Here is a 22,018-nt window from a genome sequence, read left to right as displayed (position 1 = left end):
TTTGATTTTAAATTGAAACAACAATAGAATTTATATTTAGTTAAAACATAGAATTTTATTGAATCATAATCGTGCTTTCTTGATTGATTTTTTCTCCCGATTTTGAATCATTTTTTTGGTGAATTTCTTTGAAATGAAAAATACTATTAATAACATAATTCAACTTGGAAGAAAGCCAATGCCTCAAAAATAGACATGTGCTGAAATGCAGAGTGTATGTGGCACGTGCATGCAAATGCCATGAATCAGCCAATAGAAGAAAAGGCACGTAGAAGAAATCCTTTCTTCACAACAAAAAATATAAAGGAAAAAATAAAAGAAAGAAAAGAAAAGAGAGCCAGATAAATCAAGTAGATGTCGCAATTGTGCGTGATGAAGGGCATCTCACCACATTTGTCACACAAAAAGGAACGGCTTCAATCCATCCATTCATTTGCTTCCAATGCTTCTTCAATGGATCTTCTATCTGTGAAATCTTGTGTGACAAATTCCATCAGCCTCTTCTTTTCCCGTTTCTCTTTTCTTCCACATTCCATTTTCAAACATTGTTATGCTCATCCGTCAGAATCACGCTCACTTTAATTTCTGCCTTCTCAGTTGCTTCCTTCCCCACTGAACCTGCTGTATTTCCTGTAGCTTCCTGATCCTTCCTCCAGCCCAATCGCATCGGTCACTGTGAGCATGACTGTCCCGGCCGGGAACAACCCAATTAGCACCCGCTTCACATCTGTCAGAGTGCATCTGTCCCTCGCCTCTTGCGAAAAGCACCCTTTCACCAGCCCTTCCAGCCTGCTCCCTTCCAGCCCTCCCGTCTTCGGCCGCTTTCCTTCTTTCAGCCACATCCCCGCCACCTCTGCTTCATACTCCCCAAACGGGATCTCCAGCGTCAGACTCTCCCACAGCATCATCCCAATCGAGAACACAACTGTCTTCTTTGTGGATCCCAGATCTTTGTTCATCAGCAGCTCTGGCGCCTTCCACCGCAGACACTCTTTCCGGTTGTCATCCTCATCCTCAAATGCTGATGAAGGTGGTGGTGGTGAGCCTTGGCCTTTCTTGTTGATGGCTGAGCAATCTGAGGAAGAGGTGACAATTGTCGAGGTGGAAGAAAAAGTGGATGAAGTGTCTGAGCCTGAGGAGCAGTCGGAGTGGAGGGCAATGCAGATCACCATGTGCTCAGAAAACAGCACGATGTGAGGGCTGAGGTTGGCAAGAGATGAAAGAGGATTGTTCATTTCGTCAAATGAGTGGAGAGCAAGATTGGCCACCCAGAACAGGATCTGGGCAGCTGTTTGTTCTCTTTCTTTCAGAGTACCAATCGCCATCTCCTTCTTCTCATTCCTTCCATGAAGCAACATGAACAGCGAATCCCTCAAGTCCACAATGAGCTTTTCAAACACTGACGAACAGGCCATTGCATCCACCAGATTCGACATGGATGAAGTGGTTGGACACAGACTCTCTGATCGAACAAAAGTGGATTCTGTGTCTGAAGTGTCAGTTGTTGAAGTGGATGAAATAGATGGTGATGGTGTTCTCTTTCTTGTTTCCTCCTCGATCTCCTTTTCATCAACCTTCTCAAGCACCCACTCTGGGATCTTGTCTGAGTCTCTCCCCAAAATATATTCTGTTGAGCCACTCTCAGATAGAAGATGTTCTGATGACTCCGAATGTTCCATATTCCTCTCATACACTCTCTTCTTAATCCTTTCCTCACTCTTCTTCTCTGCCTCCCTCTCTGCCCTCCTCCACTGCTCCTCAGGCGACATCTCCATCGTCACCATCTCAAACGATTTCGGATCCTTCTTCACTGTATCTTCAACAATCACTTCCAGCTCTTCTGTTCTTCTCTTTTGCTTTCTCCATCGGACTATAAATATAATCAATGTTATTAAAAGAATTACTACTACTGCGATGCAAACAATAACTGACCATGATGCATTTGGGCTTTGTGCTCCTTCTGTTATTTTCTCATCCCCAAAGCTCTTCTGCTCGCTCCTGTTCTTCACCACAAAGCATTCTGTATGCTGTCGCGCTCCACTTTCCTCAATCTCTCCAAACTCTATCCCAATACGCACCTCTGCCAAATCATCTCCACCTCCAAGATCCTGCCATCGAACTCTGCCTTGCACTTCTCTCTCTGACACATAACCGCTTTCTTCAATCACTTCATGCCAGATTGCAGCATCATCGGCTCCATTCCATTTCTCCACTCTCATCCACAGGTTGCATGGCATCAGAACTTGCCCTCTTATAATTGCTTCTCTTTCTTCTCCTTTATCTCCTGCCCAGGCATCTGCTTTTATTTCCACACTTTCCACAATAGGAATGAACAAAGCGGATATCCGTTCGTCTACAATCCCCTGCAGGGAGCATCCACTGTTTGCAATCCACAGTGAGCTGTTTTCCTTTGCACCATCCCCCCCTTTCAAGCTCTCAATTAACAAAACTCCATTTTCGCTGCATGCAATATTTTTCCGAGCCGATGGATATTTTTCCGCTCCAGCACCGTTGTTGATAAATTCACACTTTGAAATCCATACATCTCCCTCTTCGATGCTCACTCCTCCTTTTTCAGAATTCTTGATTATAGTATCCTTCATCTTTTCAGTGCTATTTATCAATTCAACAATTGATTCATTCCATTGACATAGTTCTTTGATTTTGCTATTTTGGTACAATTTTTCTTCCTCACTCTTTGAAAAGAGATTTCCTTCAAACAAGCCCGATTCAATTTTTGTGTCCATACAATTCCTGGCTGTTATAAGGAAAAGAACTGAATCATTAGTTAATGAACAGTTTTCAACAATAAATCTCGGACTTGTTGAAACAGATATAATTGAGTTGATGCTATTGTTTTTTACTAATACATTGCTAATCCTTGTTGAAAAAAGAGTCACCAATGCTAAATAAGATTCAATTGGAGATTGTTCTGAAGTTACATTCTGAATACAGCAGGCATTCATTATCAAAGACGTTTCTGAATCTGCCATTAATAGTTGATATTTAAATTCCAAATTTTCAATAGAACAGTTGTTCATGATGCAATCACCTGTTTTCAGAAGAATCACTGGAAAGGGAAATATTATGTTACTCTTCGGTTCATTTCCTTTTCCAACAAATGAACAGCAAAATAGTTCCACTTTTCCATTTTCAGGTGAAATAAGTGAATTATGTCCTGCAGTCAATGAATCGCAAATAATAAACTTTATGTATTCAATCGATACACTATTGATTGTTCTTATAATATTTTCCTTATCACACAATGTTATTGGAACTATTTGAACTTCAGCTTGATTTTTTGTTTTTGATGAAAGAGTCATTTCTTCGAGAGACATTTCTCCGTTTATTAAAGATTTCGTATCCACAATCATGCGACTCAAATAATCATTTGTCAGATGATTTATACCATAATCGATCGACAAGCACGGCAAAGAGTGGCTTCCGCATTGCCTTGTGTCACTCCCATTATTTGTCTCAAATGAACTAACGATGATTGTATCTGCTTGAAAGATTGTTATAAAATCTAGTAAATCAACAACATTAATATATTTTGTGACATCCTTACCAAAAATTGCATTTTGCCGAATAAAATGGTCTTCACGCAAATCAAACATAAAATGAGACTCATTGACCTGGTTAGCAATATTCACACAGCTAACGAATACGTCTCTCCCAAAACCACCAGTATTTCCGCTGAAAATCATTTTAAAAAATAAAAAGTTCAGTTTATCTGTTAATTGACTTTCCAGATAAACTCCTCCTCCATATCCCGTATCTGAGCAGCAGCTCCTTGTAATTGTACTGTTCTCCATTCTGAAAAGTCCTCCGGAATTCAATCTAAAATAAACTCCTCCACCTTCTTGGCTATTAATAGCCTTTGCATCTTCAATCACAGATCCATTCATCTTCAATTCAACTCCATAAGGAGTGTTTGTGCCTAGCACGCATGCTTCATTATCCTTTTCAATCACATTCGATATCAAACAATTTCCAATCCCTAACTTTACAGTTCCAATATTATTAAATTTGTGAATTCCATCTATTTCATCAGAATTGCGGACTTCGATCAAACTTGAAGAAGAAACATTCAAAGAAAGCAATCGAGTGCTGTCTATTAAGCATCCTAATGAGGAACTATCAACAATAATTAGCCCTTTTCCAACATTCATTGATTCAGCAGTGAAATCACAAATATTTGCATATCCTCCATAAATGCAGCAAAATGAGCAATAAAAAATTGTATAGAATTCGATAAAGCAACCTAATGAGCAGCTTTCAACAACTAATTCTCCGTTTTTGTTTGTGATTAATGAAGAAGCAACACTATCCACCTCTTGAGATATCTCAAATTTTATTAATACAAAATTTAAGCTGCCATAATTCAATAAATATGATTCAATCCCTTCTTGCAGAAATCCAAAACTCAGTTTTCCGATTTTCTCTGTTTTTGAGAATGCATCGGATGATTCAATTGTTATGTTTCTCAAATCAAAAGAATTCTCAACTTTTGTTTCCCCTTCAATCACAATCTTTTTCTGATTTGTTGATTCTATCAATTGATAATAGCCTTTCCAGAAACTTCTGCACGGAAAATTATCATCTCCGCATCTCATCACATCATATCCACCAGAAGATATTCTGATGCACTCATTTTGAAATTTATCTAAAAACAAGAACAAATCAACTTCCTCATGAACTTTATCACTGCCAACAAACAGATTATTTTCTCCTTTAAACGAATTCCAGTCAAATGCAAATGAATTTGACGTCACTGATGTGTTCAAATCAAAGCTTAAAATAAACGCATTCATTCCAATAAATGCACAGTTGCTATCGAAAAATGAAGAATTGAAATAAAATGGCAATGAAAATTCTGATTCGTTGCATAGAATGAATGCAGCTCCTCCTTTTCCGAAAATTGAAGAACATTGACAATTTGTAAAATAGGTTTTATTTAATGTAGCAGTTTGGCTTTGTGATAAATTAATGTGTAATACTCCCCCATCTTGACATGTTGGAGACTCCACTTCATCAAAGTGGCACTCATTTAGAATCACAGATGAGCTAAAAACAAATGGAGTAGATTCAAAGCATAAGCAAGAAATATTGCACATTTTCATTTCTATTTCTCCATTTATTTTTCTAACCAATCCATATTTTATACAAACTTTTGCGTGACAAGCAAACGAACATTTTGCGAGTCCAATAAAATTATCAGTTGACTGTAATAAAAATGTTGGATTTGAAGCCAACATCGAAGGGATATTTATCATTAATCTTTCCATTTCAAATCTTTGCTTTGTATTTATTATGCTTTCTCGTGCTTCTGTTGGTAATGTATCATTTACCGAAATTTCGCAAATAGAATCTTCATCTTCTTTTTCACCGATAATGGAAATTTTTTTCTGGAGATCATAGCATTCTTTTACAATTCCAAAATCCAATAATACTACCTTAGGATTTTCCTCTGTTACACTATCACTGAGATGATCAATACCACTCCAGATTGTGGAACAAGGGGTTAATAACTCGCCACATCCTTGGACATCAATCCCATTTATTTGTGACACATACACACAATCAGACACCCTTTTAACCAAAAGCATATATAAATCAACTGGGCTTTCTGAATAATTCGCTTTGTCCATTCCGACCATGTTTATTATTTGAGATCCAAACTCATCAAACAGTTCAAGGAGAAATCTTTCAGAAATGATTGTGGAATTGAGATCATTACATGTAACAAACAAATCTCCCCCAAAACTGGCAGAATTATTTGTAAATGTTACATTTGAGAATTGAAAACAATTATTGTAATCATCATCCAGAATTAGAAATGCCCCACCTCCTTTGCAATTTTCTCCATCTAATTTAAAATTTTCCACGCTTGTATTTTTAAGAATCATTTTATTTTGACCTTTCCCTTCAAACCTCAACATTCCTCCATCTCTTGAAGTTTTTTCAAAACCTGAAAAACTGGAAGAATTCGTTATTTCGATATTTCCTTTTCCAACTGAGCAAATGCTTCCTTTTAATAGCTTGCATTCATCAAGATCAACCATTTTTAGAGTAATAATTGATTCAACATATCCAGCAATTAAACTGTCACTCTCAGAAGTAATATTTCTAAAAGATGTTAATTCAATTTGCATATTTGCATTTTCAACGAAAAATACTCCTTTCTTTGCTGTAAATGATATTCCTTGAATTAATGTATCTGTCATGTGTAATTCTCCTCCTTTCACAGATGCAATCTGCACATTTGTGGAAGAATAGCTACGTGCAAGTATCAAAAACTCACAATTTGTGATAGAAGCCAACCCAATGCATACAGCAAGAAGCTCAGATTCCTTTGAGTTTTCTGGCACTCCAACTTGTAGCTTGCTCAGGGTTAGTCCCGTATTCAAAGTTCCATTTGTTAGCTCCAAATGCCCGTTTTGGCCTATTTCCATTCTAACCTTTGTCTGATTTCCTCTAATTGTCAAGGAAGAACCATTTCGGTTAATTATTCCATTTAACTCTGCCTCTTTCTGAATTTGAATTGTCAGTTTCTCTTCATTCATTTTTTTCAGCCCCAGTTCCACGTTTATACAGGGCGTATCCTCGAATCCACAGTTCATTTCAGCCGAACCACTTTTATCAACGAACAGTATCTCATCTGTTGTTGGATAAAGATAATAAAACAGTGATCTGTCGATCAATAAAGCGGGTTCGTCATCAACAACCCACAAGCGCCTCCTTGCATCCTCATCTTCAGTTTCTGAACTTGTGCCATTCCACAACAAAGGATTAATTACTATTCGTGGAGCCGCACAAACCACAAAAATATCCTTTCCTCTCCATGCAACATTTTCTCTAAAACTTAAGTTCTTCATCGAATAGTTTTTAAGCATTACATCAAATCTAACGTAAATTCCACCTCCATATCCACTTTCAGAGGGTGTAAAGCACCAGTTAATGTCGTTTCTGTTGAACAAAAACGAACTGCTTTCCTTGATATTAAGAAATAAGCCTCCCCCTCTTTCTCCAGAACCTGTGCTACCATTTGAAAATGTGCAGTTCTCGATTCTAACTGTTTTACCATTTCCAACAACACAGTTCACAACTCCTCCATTTCCTCTATCCCGTTTCATTTGCGAAAAAGTACTGTTTTCCATTTCAACAGAACAGCCTTCTTCGATACGCACTCCATTATTATCTTGCTGAATCGTCTTTTGCATTGTGCAATTAGTTAAATTAACAATTCCATTTCTCATCCATATCAAGGAGTTACCTTCAATTATCTGAACCTCTTTAAAATCCATTTCAGTCATGTTTCCGTTGGATTCTGCTCCTTCAAAAACAATTACACTGCTTGACTTAAACACAATGGGGCCAATCTCAAATTTTCTGATTGTCAAAATTCCTCCCATTACTTTAATAAAGCAATACATCACATTTTCATCTTTTGCCGAAACAAAACTATTTTCTAGTACCAAAGTTGAGGTTTCACACAAAAAAATTGTGTTTATTGATGGCTTGTTGAATCGCGATGGCAAAGAAAATCCAATTTCTGATACAGTTACTGGAATATTAATCTCCAAAAGTCCATTTCCTGTTCCTTCAATAGTACCCATTACTTCTATTTCTAATCCTTCATTTTCCCCATTAATATATACGGGTTTTGAATCAAAATTTGTACAATCCTTAAATTTAAATTGCTTCAGCAAAGTCAGATCAGCTCTTTCATTTCCAAACTTTGTAGAAACTGCATATTGTATGCTTGAGCATGGATAAAAATAGAAACCGCACGTTGGGTAATAAAATTCCTCCGTCCCTCCGACAAATGCAGGCTTGCACCACTCATGCATGAATGATACAATTGGTACAATCTGCATTCTGCTTCTATCTTTTCCAATGTATTTTGAATGATCTTCAGGATTTGTACTAATATTTAATTTTATCCATTGATCTATTGACAGCTTTGTTAAATCCTCTCCTAATAAAAATATATTTTCCCCATTATTTGTTGCAATATTTCCCTCTTCTCCAACGCCAAATTCAATGCTTGTCATTTTCACTGTGCAAGTCTCGCTATTTATTGAAATCCAAATACCTCCCCCATTTCCACCTATCAAATTCTTTTCTCGTGATGCACATTTCTGAATATTTGTTGTTGTGTCAATTCTTCCGCAAGCAAAAGTACTTCCTTCTTGTAGCTCAGCAGCAATCACTCCTCCATTTCCTTCATCTGTTTCACAAGAACTTGCATTTATGGAATAAAAAATAGCACTTGCTTCATCGCCAACAGAGCATTTTATCACGGATCCATCACCTTTTCTCGTTTCCACGAAAGAAAAATTGCATCCTTCTATGATAATTTCTTTTCCGAAAGAAAATTCAATAATTCCTTTTTCAGTTGATGCGTATTCTTGAATGGAAGATGAATTCATCAAAAATGTTCCCTCATTCTCAATTATAAAACCAGATGCCCCATCAAAATTAATTCCATCAATAACAAAATTTTCGAGTGAAGAAATACCGCTTTGAACAATAAGAAATGAACTGTGTACATTCGTTTCTCTCTCTGAACAAAGAATTCGACAATCAATCAATGATAGTGAAGATTTAACACATAAAATCAAGGATGTATAATTTTCTAAAGTTGATGAAACCTGAAAATGAAGATTTTTCATGGTTGTTTTTACTGAGGTTTCAATAATTCCTTGTTGGCGAACTTCTTCGTTACACATCACGCAAATCCTTTTCTCTTCATCAGAGATTGATATTTTCCATGGATATCGATCTAACTTCAGCTCGTGATCTAACGAAAAAGGGTGATGTAATTCAATGTCCCGAGATTCTTCTCCACATCTCAACAATACTGCATGCTCTATTGTTGAGCACGGAACCTCATAATGTCCACATTTGCTAAAATCTCCACTTGAGCTTCCACCAACATGAACAGGAAAAGAGAAATTGTTCCACAAAAACACAAGAAGAGGAATAGCAAATATATCTCCTGTTGTTGCATTTTCAAAGCCTTCTACAGAATGAAAACCTAAAGTAGTCAGCTGAAATTTCAATGTCATGTTATTTATCTTTTCTGACAGATTTTGAGCAGAGACAAACACGTTGCTTCCATGTCTTGCATTGCAACTGTCAAACAATAGTTTATCAAAAGAAAACTGTCCAGAACCTTCTTTTATATCTAGGTATATCCCACCCCCAAGCCCAAATGCTTCTTGATTATCTTCACTTGCTTCACAATTTATCATTTGCCCATTGTTTTTATTTGAAGATGAATTACCTATTTCAAGAGATGAATCCCCCAATAGATTAACACATATTCCACCTCCGTTTCCACGATTGCTTGCGCAAAATGAAAATGTGCATTCATCAATACAAAGAACGCTTCTGTCAATTATGCTAACACATATTGCACCTCCATTGCAATCTGACCTTGAAATATTGCTCAACGTATTGTTCACGAGCTCAATTGAAGATGAAGATTCACAAAAAAGAACACAACTGTTCACAGCCTCCAAAGGAGAAGTGAATATTGAATTTTTAATGCGGAGGGATGCTTTGTCAGAAACTTCAATAATCCCATTGCAACTTGTTGTCGACACATTTGTGAGTAACATTCGATCGGCTTCATATCTTGTATCATTTCCTTCAAGTGAAATAAGTGGATTTCCTTCAATTCTTATGGAAGAAGCTTCAAATTCATGCATTTTCATTGACCCCGAAGTTACAGTAAATACGCAACAGTTGAGACTTTCTTGTTCATTTCTCATCTTCAGACCACAATAACTCATCAAGAAAGTTCCAGCCTCAACAGATATCATGCAGTTAACATTTTCAGACTTTGTCAATGGAACAGAAAAAATTATATTTGTCAGTTGACAATCAATTTTTGATGTTATTAATGCGGAACATTTCAACTCTTCAAAAGGCAACAAGTTAATTGTCGATTTTTTATCACATCTTATATCTCAATTATAGTCATTCAATTCTATGTCTTTCGAAAACATATACTCCTCAAAAAGAGAAATAAACCTTTTTGATGAAGGAAATCTAAGTCTCACTGCCATTTCAATTGTTGAACATGGATAATTATTAAATCCACAAGCTGTGAAGTCTCTACTTTTCGTTCCTCCAACATATGCAGGAGATGAAAAAGTTAGCAAATACGGAATCAATGGAATAGCTTCACCATAATATCCATCTTCAAATCCCTCAAGATCTTTGTCACTCATACCACAATAATTAAAATCTATTCTTTCCTTAATTAACGCGTCTCTCATCTTCTTTGCTTCAACAAACACACTGTTTCCACCTTTTGTTGCAGTGCAAGATTGAAACTTCATCTCATAAAACTTGAAATCACAAACTCCATCTCTTATGTCCATAAACACTCCACCTCCGAATCCTTGATCATTCTCTGTTCCTTCTGCATTACATGACGATATTTCCATATCATGTAACCCAAGGGTAACTTGACCTCCAAGCATCATCCTAAAGAAGCAACATCCGCCACTTCCACCAGAACATGAACAATTCGAGAAGTTACATCCTGTTAAAAGAATTTGTGATGAGTTTCCAACCACTGAATTGATAATGCTTCCATTTCCTTTCTTGCAATTTGTATTTTTAAATACAGAGTCATTGGCAGATAATGATACGCATGAAGATTCCATTTTTATGATCGAATGGTCTTGCGTTGTCAAAGTGTCAATTACAACTGATTCACAAATAACTATACCACTCAGCAGAATAAAAACTGAATTTTCCAGTGATGATGACTGCTGCATAACTGTAATATTTTGAATATCTAGGATCGCATCTCCATCCGTATTTGTTCGAAACAGAGTGGGTGAAAATGGTGGATGTGGGATTTTAAATACGATACGACGCACACGTAGTTTATCTGAATGAATCTCGAAAAGGCTCCCTCCTGACTGAGTTGTCGATTCAAAAACAGTATTTTGCATATTTAACGTGTTAAGGTTTCCTTCAAATTCATATGTTTTCCCTTCTACTTGAATGTTTTGAGCTGAAAAAGAATTTGGAGATAGAATAAACAACTGATTTTCCCACCTGTTCCATTTATTTAATGAATAAACAATTGTTTCACATGGAATGGTCAGATTTCCACACAAATCATTATCTGTACCTGACTGATTGATATGAATATTTGGGAAAGCAGCAAATGGAATCCACTCGTTTTGTGCAATTCCATCAAAAATGATCACATGATTAAGTTCTGACGATGAATAACATTGAGTAAAACAATCTTTTGTTATTGTTGATTTCCATTCTCTCCCAACACTAACATCATTTCCTCCATTAATCCCACTATTGTTTTTAAAAAAACAAAAACTGAGAATTGGACTTTGTTCACCTTTCTCCCCAGAAGCAGGATACGATAGCCCAATTCCCCCGCCTATGCTTTTTGTTGCCAAGCATTGGCAGCAGCAGCATTCAATTATCTTTGTACCATTTGTTTCTCCAATCCACATTCCTCCGCCTCCAGCATTTCCACCACCTCCTTTATTTGTGCAATTAAAGCAATAACACCTAATGATAACATCATTTGGCGATGGTGGGCCAGTTCTATGATGCAATCCTCCTCCATTCGTAGTTTCCGTTGCACAATTTGTATAGTTGTTGTCTTGAATATTAGAAATAGTTCCTCCATTCATCAGAGTTCCTCCACCGAATGCGTTAGCAGAACAATTTGTTGCTGTACATCTCAACAAATGACTTTCCGCAGAACCCCAGGAACCAAATGCTCCGCAATGATTCCCAAGACAATTAACAGCATCACAATCTGTCACATTAAAAATTCCAGATCCAGAATATTGCACTGCTGCGCCACTTGTTCCAGATCGTAGATCTTTAAATAAACAATAATGAATGAAACAATTGGAACTTCCATTTTTTGAAATTTTCTGAGATAAGTTTTTCGTGTTTTGTGCTGAAAGAAATGAACAATTATCTGCTGTTAATGAATGCTCATTGCAAAGAGTCAATACAATCCCGCCATAAAACGGAATGTCAACTTTTGTAAACATGCTGTTAAAAAGAAATGTGTGTGAAGGTTGCAGTTCTTGTTGTGAACAATGCATTTTCTTCCCTTCTGAAGAGATATTTTGAAAAATACATCGGTTAACCATTACTCTATCTGCGCCAGAAGAAGCCAAAAATGGATTTCCGCTCAAGTGCAGAAAAGATGAAAAAACTGAATTCTCAACAGAAAGCGAGCAATTCTTCTTTATTTCCAGTACAGTTGATTTTGATGAATGGTGTATTGTATCCTTTGATGATGTAAATGTCACGAGTGACTCTCTAAGTCCACTGGCATCGAATGTAATCACAGAAATATTATTAAAATACAAACGGCTCTCATTGCATATAAATATGTTCTTGTATTCATTTGAGACGAGAATAGTTTTAACAGTTCGTAATTCCAGAAATGAACTAGACTCTACGATTGCAGTGTGCGCTTTCTCAGTAGAAATAAAGTTCAGTTTCTCTATCTTCAAAGAAGCATTTATTTCTTTGACACTAGAAACAACAGAGCATTCAACCATATGAAAATTCATTTTTTCTTCATTTGATAATTTTTGAATATCTTGATCATTCGACATTTGTTTCCGTCTTGAAAGCGTGAGATGTTGAGTTAGACTTAACTTTTCTATTTCAGAAAATGGAGCACGAATGAACGTGCTATCTTCTTTAGTTTGATGCCTGAATCCATCTTCAGTGGATGTGGACAGTTCTGAACGAGATATAATGCATGCAATAATGAATCTCACTAATAAAATTACAGATATCTTCATGCTTTTTTAATGATCCATACCATAACCTCATCCATTTATTTTGATCATAACATAGTTATTATTATTTTTATATTCAACTGCAAATAAATGAAGAAAAATTTTAAAAAAAATTTCGGTAAATAAAATTTTCGAGAAAACAGACCTCAATGGATTTTGATTGATCATAACAAAAATTCTTTTCACTGTTCCAGTTTGAATTATTATTTTCTATGAAGCATTTGAAGATTTAAACCTTTCATTATACTCTTTTTGATTTTCAGCAAGTATTTGCCTTAGCATCTCGAGCTCAATAATTAAATGAAAATATTGACCAGAAAAAAAATTCTGCAAAAATAAACTATGAAATAAAAATGTCTTAGAGCATTCATACTTATTATTAATAAAAAGCAAATGAACCGAATTGAGCGATGCAACTGATGAGAGTTATTAATAAACTATTCCAAGATAGAAAAGTTTTTCAAAAAACCTTCTTTGAAAAAGTTTTTGAGAATCACTTTAATGGAATTAGAATCAAAAATTAAAAATTTTGATTAATGAAAAATTCTCACAAAATCCAATTAAAAAAAAAAATTCGAGCGCAAACATCAAAATAAGCCAATTCAAAAACATGTTTGAAATTGAATTCTAAAATAATTGTCTGCCAACTTGTTCAAACAAGCAAACACATTTTCGATCATTTTCTTTTAAGAATTGCTCAATAAAGATTTTGCAGAGGACTTCTGAACAAATACTTGCAATATTTTCTTCCTTTGAAAATCACTAACATTAAAATATCAATTCAAGAAATTGAATATATTCAGACTACTGTCATTTTCATCAAAATGCTTTTTGTGATGCCTCATTTGAATAGACCATCCGACAAGCATTAGCAAAGCCATTGCAGAGTAAATGCAAGCATACAGGAATGTCAGGCTCTGATGCCAAAGAGCGTGCATATTTTTCTTTGACCAAACATAAAAACTAGTCCCAAGAACAAAAAATACTTCTGGAATGAACAGAGAAAATGGCAAGAGAAGCAACTGCAATTGAGCAACCCAGTGATTCTTTTCTCTCCCAAAAAAGTTGATAAAAAATCCACCAAATGAAAAACGAGTGCCTTTCTTTCTGTTCGGTACGATAACTCCTTTTTTAACATCTTCATAAATCATATTGCATCTTATACTGAATGCAGAGTGCAGGCAAGCACACAACGCCATTCCATTGAACACAGGCATAATGTAGATGCCAAATTTCTGAATGCTCATTTGAATCACACTTAAGGTGTATGAAACTTCATAGCTGGACATTCCTTTCCAAAGTTCTGCAACATTCATCTGAATTATTTAGAAACAAACATTTAAAAAAAATGTTAAAAACATTAAAAAAGAAATCAGAAAAAAAATATTTATGAATAATTTCCGCACTTTATTAAAATTATCAAAATTAACAAATACATATACAATTATAACTCAAATTGTTTTTTCGCTCAAACTCAAGAAAAGCAAAATGCAACTTTTTAAATGCATCAATCATTACAAACCTCAAAGCTCATTGCATCACAAACAATTCGCTGCCAAACAAATGGAGCATGAATCATTGAAACATACAGCAAACATAGAGAAAAATAGCAAAGAACAGGAGGAATAAGGTTTTTTCCCTCACTTCGAGACTGTATTCCAAACTGCAAAGACGGTTCTTTTGCAAAAGAATAAGAAGGATGTGTTGCTTTGTTCGCATTAATTTTATAACAAGGTCTCTTTTCTTTCAGAATAGAGGCCGATTCGTAACGATACAGATCCACGATGGCTGGCAAGGCAAAATACTTGTTTGCAAACAACCCCAAAACAAATATGGCCCCGTGGATCGGACTTCCAATGCACATGATTAGCTCGATAAATACAAACGAATATGCCCCTTTCGTGGGGACTCCGAAATAAATACTAATAGATTCAAGCAAAGATTGCTTTGCAGAAAATAAATTGTAAAATGACGTGGGGGTGTAATATTGCTCAACAGCCGCAGATGATATGCCAGAAAGGAATGATCCAACAAAAACAGGTAAACAGACAACAAGTATTATCAACTGTAGTTGCATTATGATGAAGAAACAATAAAGTGAAAATATCAATGATTTATGAAAAGATGAGATCAAAATATTAAATGTTAGATTATTTTATTCAAAATGCACTCAAAAAAATTTTTTGTTAAAAAAAATTGTTTGAAAAGAGTTTAAATACAGATTGAATTTTCATTGTGAATAAATATTCCACTCTTTCTTTGATTATCTCTCTCTCTCTCTCTCTCTCTCTCTCTCTCTCTCTCTCTAGCAAATAATCAAAAAAATTAATAAATAAAATGATATTTATCATCTCAGAAAAAAATTTCTCTCTCTTCTTCTTTGCAACAAACCGCAAAAGGATTCATCCCAAACCAATCTTTGATGTAAATAACACCTTTTTCAGCCACCGACGCATGTGGAGGCCGTCTTATCATCTTTGGATTACAAAAGCAATCTGATAGAAATAAAATAAAAACAAAATAAAAACAAAAAATAAAATGAGAGGAAGAAGAAGTTAATAGTTAAAAAAGAATTAAAAAGAATAAAAAATTGAAAGGTATTATTAAAATTGACAATCTCAAATAATTCAAATAAAATTTCGTTCAGATTATTAACAATCTTTGCAAAAACATTTCTAAACTCTCATAATTTTGTTAATTATGAAAATATTTTATTTTCCTTTCAAAAAAAGAAAAGAAAAGAAAAGAAAAGAAAAGAAAAGAAAAGAAAAGAAAAGAAAAGAAAAGAAAAGAAAAGAAAAGAAAAGAAAAGAAAAGAAAAGAAAAGAAAAGAAAAGAAAAGAAAAGAAAAGAAAAGAAAAGAAAAGAAAAGAAAAGAAAAGAAAAGAAAAGAAAAAGAAAAGAAAAGAAAAGAAAAGAAAAGAAAAGAAAAGAAAAGAAAAGAAAAGAAAAGAAAAGAAAAAGAAAAAGAAAAAGAAAAAGAAAAAGAAAAAGAAAAAGAAAAAGAAAAAGAAAAAGAAAAAGAAAAAGAAAAAGAAAAAGAAAAAGAAAAAGAAAAAGAAAAATAGATTCTTCAGCATACATACGCAACCCCACATGCAGATAATGTAGACTCTATACAGCCAATTAAAAAACGACAATTTGCCCTTCCTCTTCCTCTTCTTCAGAAGCACCGTCATCACAAACGGAATCACTAAGTAATCAAACACATACAAGGCAGTCATCAAGGCAGATAGCTTGAAAATGCTGAAGGAAGCGAATATTCCTGTCAGTCCGCCTGTGTTGAGGCGAGTCGTCACAGACATCCGAGGCACAAAAATACACAGGAAATAGCAGAGAAGACGGAAGATAACGATGTTCCAGCGGATAAGAGGGGAAGAGTGAGAGGGAGGGGAATTGGGAGAAGAAGAAGCATATGAAGAAGAAGACGAGGAGGATGAGGAAGAAGGGGATGGAGAAAGAGAAGAAGAAGTATATAGTCCCTCTTGTTTGTGACATAAAAACGGTGCTTCTGAACCAGAAGAATTTGTAGGCAAAGTTGTATTTCCTTTAAATTCTGATGGCACATTCGAATTATCTTCACTTTGGTCAAAGTGAAACCTCAGATTGGAAGGCGATGCGGAAGGTGAATAAAATGAAGACAGCTTTGTTGACAGGATAGCATTGCTATACACAAAAGGCGAGGATTCAGAAGAAGAAGAAGAAGAAGAGGGAGAAGGAGAGAGAGAAAGGGAAGAAGGAGTGAAAATGGAAGAAGAAGGAGATGGAGAAAGAGAGGAAGAAGAAGGAGGAGGAAAAGATGATGATGAAGCTAATGTTTGGAATGACAAAGATGAAGAAGATGAAGGAGTTTGTGTTTGTGGCTGTGAATATGAAGGAAAAGAAGAGGAAGAGGAAGAGGAAGGAGAAGAAGAAGGCGAAAAGGATGGAGAAAGAGAAAGAGAAGGAGAAAGTGATGATGAAGGAGAAGCAGTAAACAAAGAAGATGAATCAACAGACTGTGAAAGAGATGAAAAACCTAAACCCACCGAGGCTGAATCAGAAGAAGAAGATGATAATAATAAAGAAGAGGAGGAGGAGGAGGAAGAGGAGGAATAAGGAGGAAGAGGAAGAGGATGAACATGGGCTGTAGATGGAGATATAGAAGCAGTTGAAGAAGCTAACGAAGAATGATGCGATTTTCCAGAATCTCCTAATTTCTCCGTCTTTTTCGGAGAAATCGGAGAAATCGGAGAAATCGGAGAAATAGAAGAAACTGAAGAAACCGGAGAAACCTGAGAATTATTGCGAGCTTCGCAAAAAGCGGAGATAAGCAAGAACAAGATAGCAATTCCAGCTGTGATAAGCACAAGATACACGAAGCAGAAGAGGGAAAGCAAAGTTTGCGAAAAGAGAGAGACATAAAAATTGATGAAGATGGAGGCGAAGCCACATCGGATGAGGAAGAAGAAGAGATATGCGAATAACACAGTGCGAAGGGAGAAGGAATGCGATGGTGTGGTGAAGGTGGGGCTACGAGAAGAGGGATGAAAGGAAGATGAGGAGGAGGAAGAAGAAGAAGATGATGATGATGATGATGATGATGAAATGGAAGAAGATGACGAAGAGGCAGAAGGAGGAGGAAACAGTGAAGATGTTTGCAGTGATGGTTGAGGTCTTAATGAAAGCGTATTATCAGACAAATCAGAAATTTCATTAGAAAATTGATTTTCATCGGAATTTGGGTAAAATCCATTGTTTTGCTTCGGCAGATGCTTCAGCAGCTCATCAGTGTCTTTGTATTCTTCGTTCTCTTCTCCTTCTTCTCCTTCTTCTCCTTCTTCTCTCTTTCCTCTCACAAACACCCCTCCTTCTTCCTCTTCAACAGCATTGCAATCATCCTCATAATCATCATCATCAACAACAACAACATAATCTTCTTCATCTTCCTTCTCCCTCTCCCCCCTTCCTTCTCTTTTTTCCTTCCCCTTCCCCTTCCCCTTCCTCATTCTCTTCCTCCTCCTCCCTTCGCACAATGCTGCCATTGTACACAAGTCCATCGCTGCCCCTGCCGCAGCACATAACACAGCCAGCACAAAACAAGTGCCCATCCTTCTCTTTGAAGAAGGCACACGGCGAAACAAGATCTGATCATGCAGCAGCTCATGGCTGGTGTTGTAAGCCACTTCAAACGAGTGGAGAAGGCGCAGCTGTGTTTGAGCCGCAGCGTTGCCTTCAAGGGACAGTTTTGTGAGGGAAGAGAGAGATTCGTTGAGGAGAGAAAAGGAGTGGGTGTGGGGTGGAGGTGGAGAAGGAGGAGGGTGATGATGAGGAGGTGAAGGCGATGGCGAAGGTGGAAGAGGAGGCTGATGTGGAGGTGGTGGTGGAGGAGGTGGATCATGTGTCTCGTGTTGATCATGTGGTTGATGTGATGGTGGATGTGATGGTGGTGAATGTTGTTCTTCTGAATAATCTGACTGTGAAAGTGGCTGCATCCAAGGAGAATGTGCTTCATTGCATAAATTTGTCTGATTGACTGTAAACTCTCTTTCAACCTCGTTCTGCTGCTGCTGCGAAAGATCAAATGACAAGTCCATCTTCAAAAACTCCTCCACCTCAGGAAGTCTGCTTCCCTTCTTCTTCTTCAGAAGCGCCCGCCAGTACTCTTCCAGCTGCCTGATCGCCTCTTTCCTCACCGCCACTTCGTCCTGCAGTGTTTCATATGCGTTCTGTGCTTTGCCGATGGAGCAGGCAGGGATGTCAGCATTTGTGATGTACTTGGCCACGGTAGCTGCAATGTCAGTCACATCCATCTCTCGGTGGTCTCTGGTGAAGCGGGGGTTGTAGAACATGAACCAGCCTTCGTTCTCTGGGTCCATGCCTCCGTGCAGCAGGAATGTTCCGGTGGGATCTGGGGTTGTTTTCAGATGAATATTTTGGTTGTATTTATATATATATATATATATTGGGGGGGGGGGGGAGGAGGAGGGAAATGTTTGGATTTGGATAATGCATGAATAATTAGGCAAATAATAATAATAATTACAGAAACATACGAAATTCATCAACGCCATGATCCGTAGAAAGAATTAGCAGATAATCAGGGTTCTCTTCGATAAATTTCTTCAAAATAAGTGAATCGTTTGTAAAATGCTTGATTGAATAAAGATAACGAGGAAATGAATTATCTGAATAAGTTACAAAATCTGAGTGATGCACATGATCCGAAAGATCTGAATAGAGAAATAGTGACTGATTTTTTGAACGAATATCACTCAATCTTTCTCTGAATAAGTCCTTTGTCTGATCATTTTTGAAAAAGTAATCCATCAGCACTGGCTCAGGAACAGAGTCATCGTCTCGACGAAAAATGATGTCTGCAAAATTTTGTGATCCAGGTGGTGGAATAGCAAGGTCATCAATCCATTGAACATTTCCTTCACCAACCAATCGTTGCTCATTCCATGAGCGTCTAAAAGAAGAAAATAACGAATCTCCTCTTAAAGGAAATGGAATCAATTTTCCATTGTTACATCCAGAAAACCATGTTCTTGCCAAAACAACAGTCATACGAGTTTGATTTGTTCTTGTTATAAAAGTTTTTGAATTATCCTCAAAAACTGCTCGAAGTTCCTTCGAATACTTCCAGCTTATTCCATCAACCCAAAGCCATAAAAATTTACTATATTGAGAAGATTTGGAAAGCTGGCAATTTTCAGGATGAAGCGAGCAGTGAGTGTTTGTAATAGAAGGCACTTCGTCTGTTTCAAAATATTGCAGAACATCCAACACACAAAAACATAGAATGCCAATAAATCCACATATTATGATATATCTCTCAAAGTTATAAATACGCTTTTTAGAACATTCCATACATAACACTTTTTTTATGGGAAAGGTCTGAGGCACATTGGAAGTTTTTTGTTAATAACGAATTTATTTACTAAAATGTTAGATTATTATCTTTTTCATCAAACTCAATCCTTCTCTTGCTCAAATACGCTTTTCTCTTCATCGCAAATGAACTCTTTAACAAAGGAGAATCTGATAATATTCAACGAAGATGACATAATGAGTTAATTTTCAAGTGATAAAACAAGATTTTCCCTTTTATAAAGTGTAAATTTCAATTTCCTTGCGGAAGAAAGGATAAATTCAAATTTATTCTGAAACAATTCTTCAATGAATCAGATGAAAGCAGGAATTGTAACGATTTCTAAATGACAAGAATAAATATGCGCCGTAGCAAAGATAATTTTTAATAATATCTTTCATAAATTTTGTGAAAGCTGTTATCAAAAATATCCGAGAGTAAAAGTCGATTGTTCAGAAGAATACAGAACAACAAATATAAACATTTTAAAATGACAATTTCAACATCGAAGCAATTTGCAATGTATGGAACATCTAAAATTCGAAGTTTGGAACATAAAAGTTCGAGATGACGACGAAAGTGCTTTCAAAACAATAAAATGATTCTTCACAAAACGTGAACGCTGTTTTTCTTTCAACAATGAATGCAGATATTTGATTCATTTTGTTATTAATGCGTCATCACATAAATGAACGTATTTGTAAATATGTGAAACTGATTAACAAAAAATCTGCTCAATTTAAAATATTATGGTCATTATTTTTTGTGAACAATTCAAAATATTTTAACATAATTTTACATGTAATCCATCTGAAAAATGGAATCACATTGAAGAACGAATTTTTTTATTTTCATTTGCGAATGATTGATATGTGAATTTCCATTATTTTTCATCAATATTAAAGGTTGATTATGAAAAATCATTTTTTGTTATTTCAAAGATATGAATGATTTTTTTGTGATTTGGAGGCTATTTATGCATTTTTGAAGAATGATTACTGTTTGTATCAAACATGTTCTGCTTTTTAATGAAACAAGTCTATCATTATTGCGTAAAAAATTAATAAAAAATAAACATAAATATTCTTGAATAAAGATAGAAACTCAAATAGTTATTTGGTGGAAGTATTTACAAAAAATTGTTATATTTTGTCCCATATCATAAAAAATATTGTGATTTGATCATGAAAAATTATCAATAAGGGTTCAATTGTTTAGAAAATTATGTTGTGAAAGATAAACGAACATATAATTATAAAAATTATTATTTTAACATAGACGTTTTTTTTTTTTTTTTTTTTTTTTTTTTTTTTTCTATCAAAAGAATAACATTAATATAACAAAGACATTATTTCTTCAAAAAAAATCAAAACTTCGAAAAACATGAATATACATCCATTCGTTCGTTTATAAAACTTACAAACTTTAATCTATTCTGTCAAACAGTAAGACTTTTTTTTTCCTTTGGAATGAATCTATAACTTTTTTGAAAATTTACACTCAATTAAAATCGCAATTTTCACATTTGCAAAATTGAAAAATAACGAGACAAGATGTCCATAAGATTAATTCAAAAGCATTTTTCATAGAGAAAATTACTACGACATGAAAGCATTCCTCCAACCACACTCAAAAGTCTTATTGAATCAATTATAAATTATTTGTTTTTTGGAGCATTGAATTGTCAGGAAAAATGTTTGTGATTTCGATTCATTTGAATCCTTCAAAATATCGAAAAGGAAATTTTCTTCATCGCTTGTTGGTTCTATTAAAGGTTAAATTGGTCGACTGGTTTTGGAATTGGTTATGTCTTTAAAAAATACAAAAAACACTTTCAAAATCATTTCTGAAAATACAAAAATGCTGTTGTTGGCACAAGGAACATAAAGAGAAAAAAAAAAGAAAGAAAGAAAAGAAAATCAGAAACAAAAAGAGAACAACAATGTTGTTCAAACAATTTCGCTATAAAAAAAAGCATTTCTTATGAATTGGAAAATGTTTCCAAAATTATATTCCACTATTGTGAAAAATATTGCTCCTTCAATTGTAATTTTAAATCAAAATATTAAAATCTTTCTCAAACAAAGAAATATGTTTTAAAAAATAAACAAATAAATAAAATGAATCATGAAGAAAATAAGGAAAAATAAAAGAAAGGATCAGAAATGAAAACACAAAAACTACTTTCGGGGGAAAAAAATAATATTTTGAGGTCAATTTACAAGAAAATTGTTGGAAAAAGAGAAGTCTCAATCAAAATTCAAAAATTCTAGACAATTATTAACAAAAATCTAATTTACTCATTAATGTTAAATTGAAATAACTAAAATTCAAAAGC

General features: G+C 35.2%; 2 protein-coding genes across 2 annotated transcripts; both read right to left on the bottom strand.

The window, feature by feature from the left end:
- Positions 1 to 593: 593 nt before the first annotated feature.
- MONOS_10187fu12137fu12138 (uncharacterized protein) lies at positions 594 to 12,830 on the bottom strand (the record flags this gene model as incomplete). Its single annotated transcript, XM_067862608.1, has 2 exons — positions 594 to 9,972; positions 10,045 to 12,830. The coding sequence occupies 2 exons, from the start codon at positions 12,828 to 12,830 to the stop codon at positions 594 to 596; spliced, it is 12,165 nt and encodes a 4,054-aa protein (XP_067722132.1).
- A 353-nt stretch (positions 12,831 to 13,183) lies between these two features.
- MONOS_12139 (uncharacterized protein) lies at positions 13,184 to 19,376 on the bottom strand (the record flags this gene model as incomplete). Its single annotated transcript, XM_067864733.1, has 5 exons — positions 13,184 to 14,143; positions 14,350 to 14,892; positions 15,219 to 15,322; positions 15,910 to 18,717; positions 18,863 to 19,376. The coding sequence occupies 5 exons, from the start codon at positions 19,374 to 19,376 to the stop codon at positions 13,604 to 13,606; spliced, it is 4,509 nt and encodes a 1,502-aa protein (XP_067722131.1). The 3' UTR covers positions 13,184 to 13,603.
- Between the last annotated feature and the right edge of the window lie 2,642 nt (positions 19,377 to 22,018).

The sequence above is a fragment of the Monocercomonoides exilis genome (genome assembly GCF_001643675.1).
Source record: "Monocercomonoides exilis strain PA203 chromosome Unknown scaffold43-869231, whole genome shotgun sequence".
Lineage (NCBI taxonomy): Eukaryota > Preaxostyla > Oxymonadida > Polymastigidae > Monocercomonoides > Monocercomonoides exilis.
This window is presented reverse-complemented; position numbering and strand designations above follow the sequence as displayed.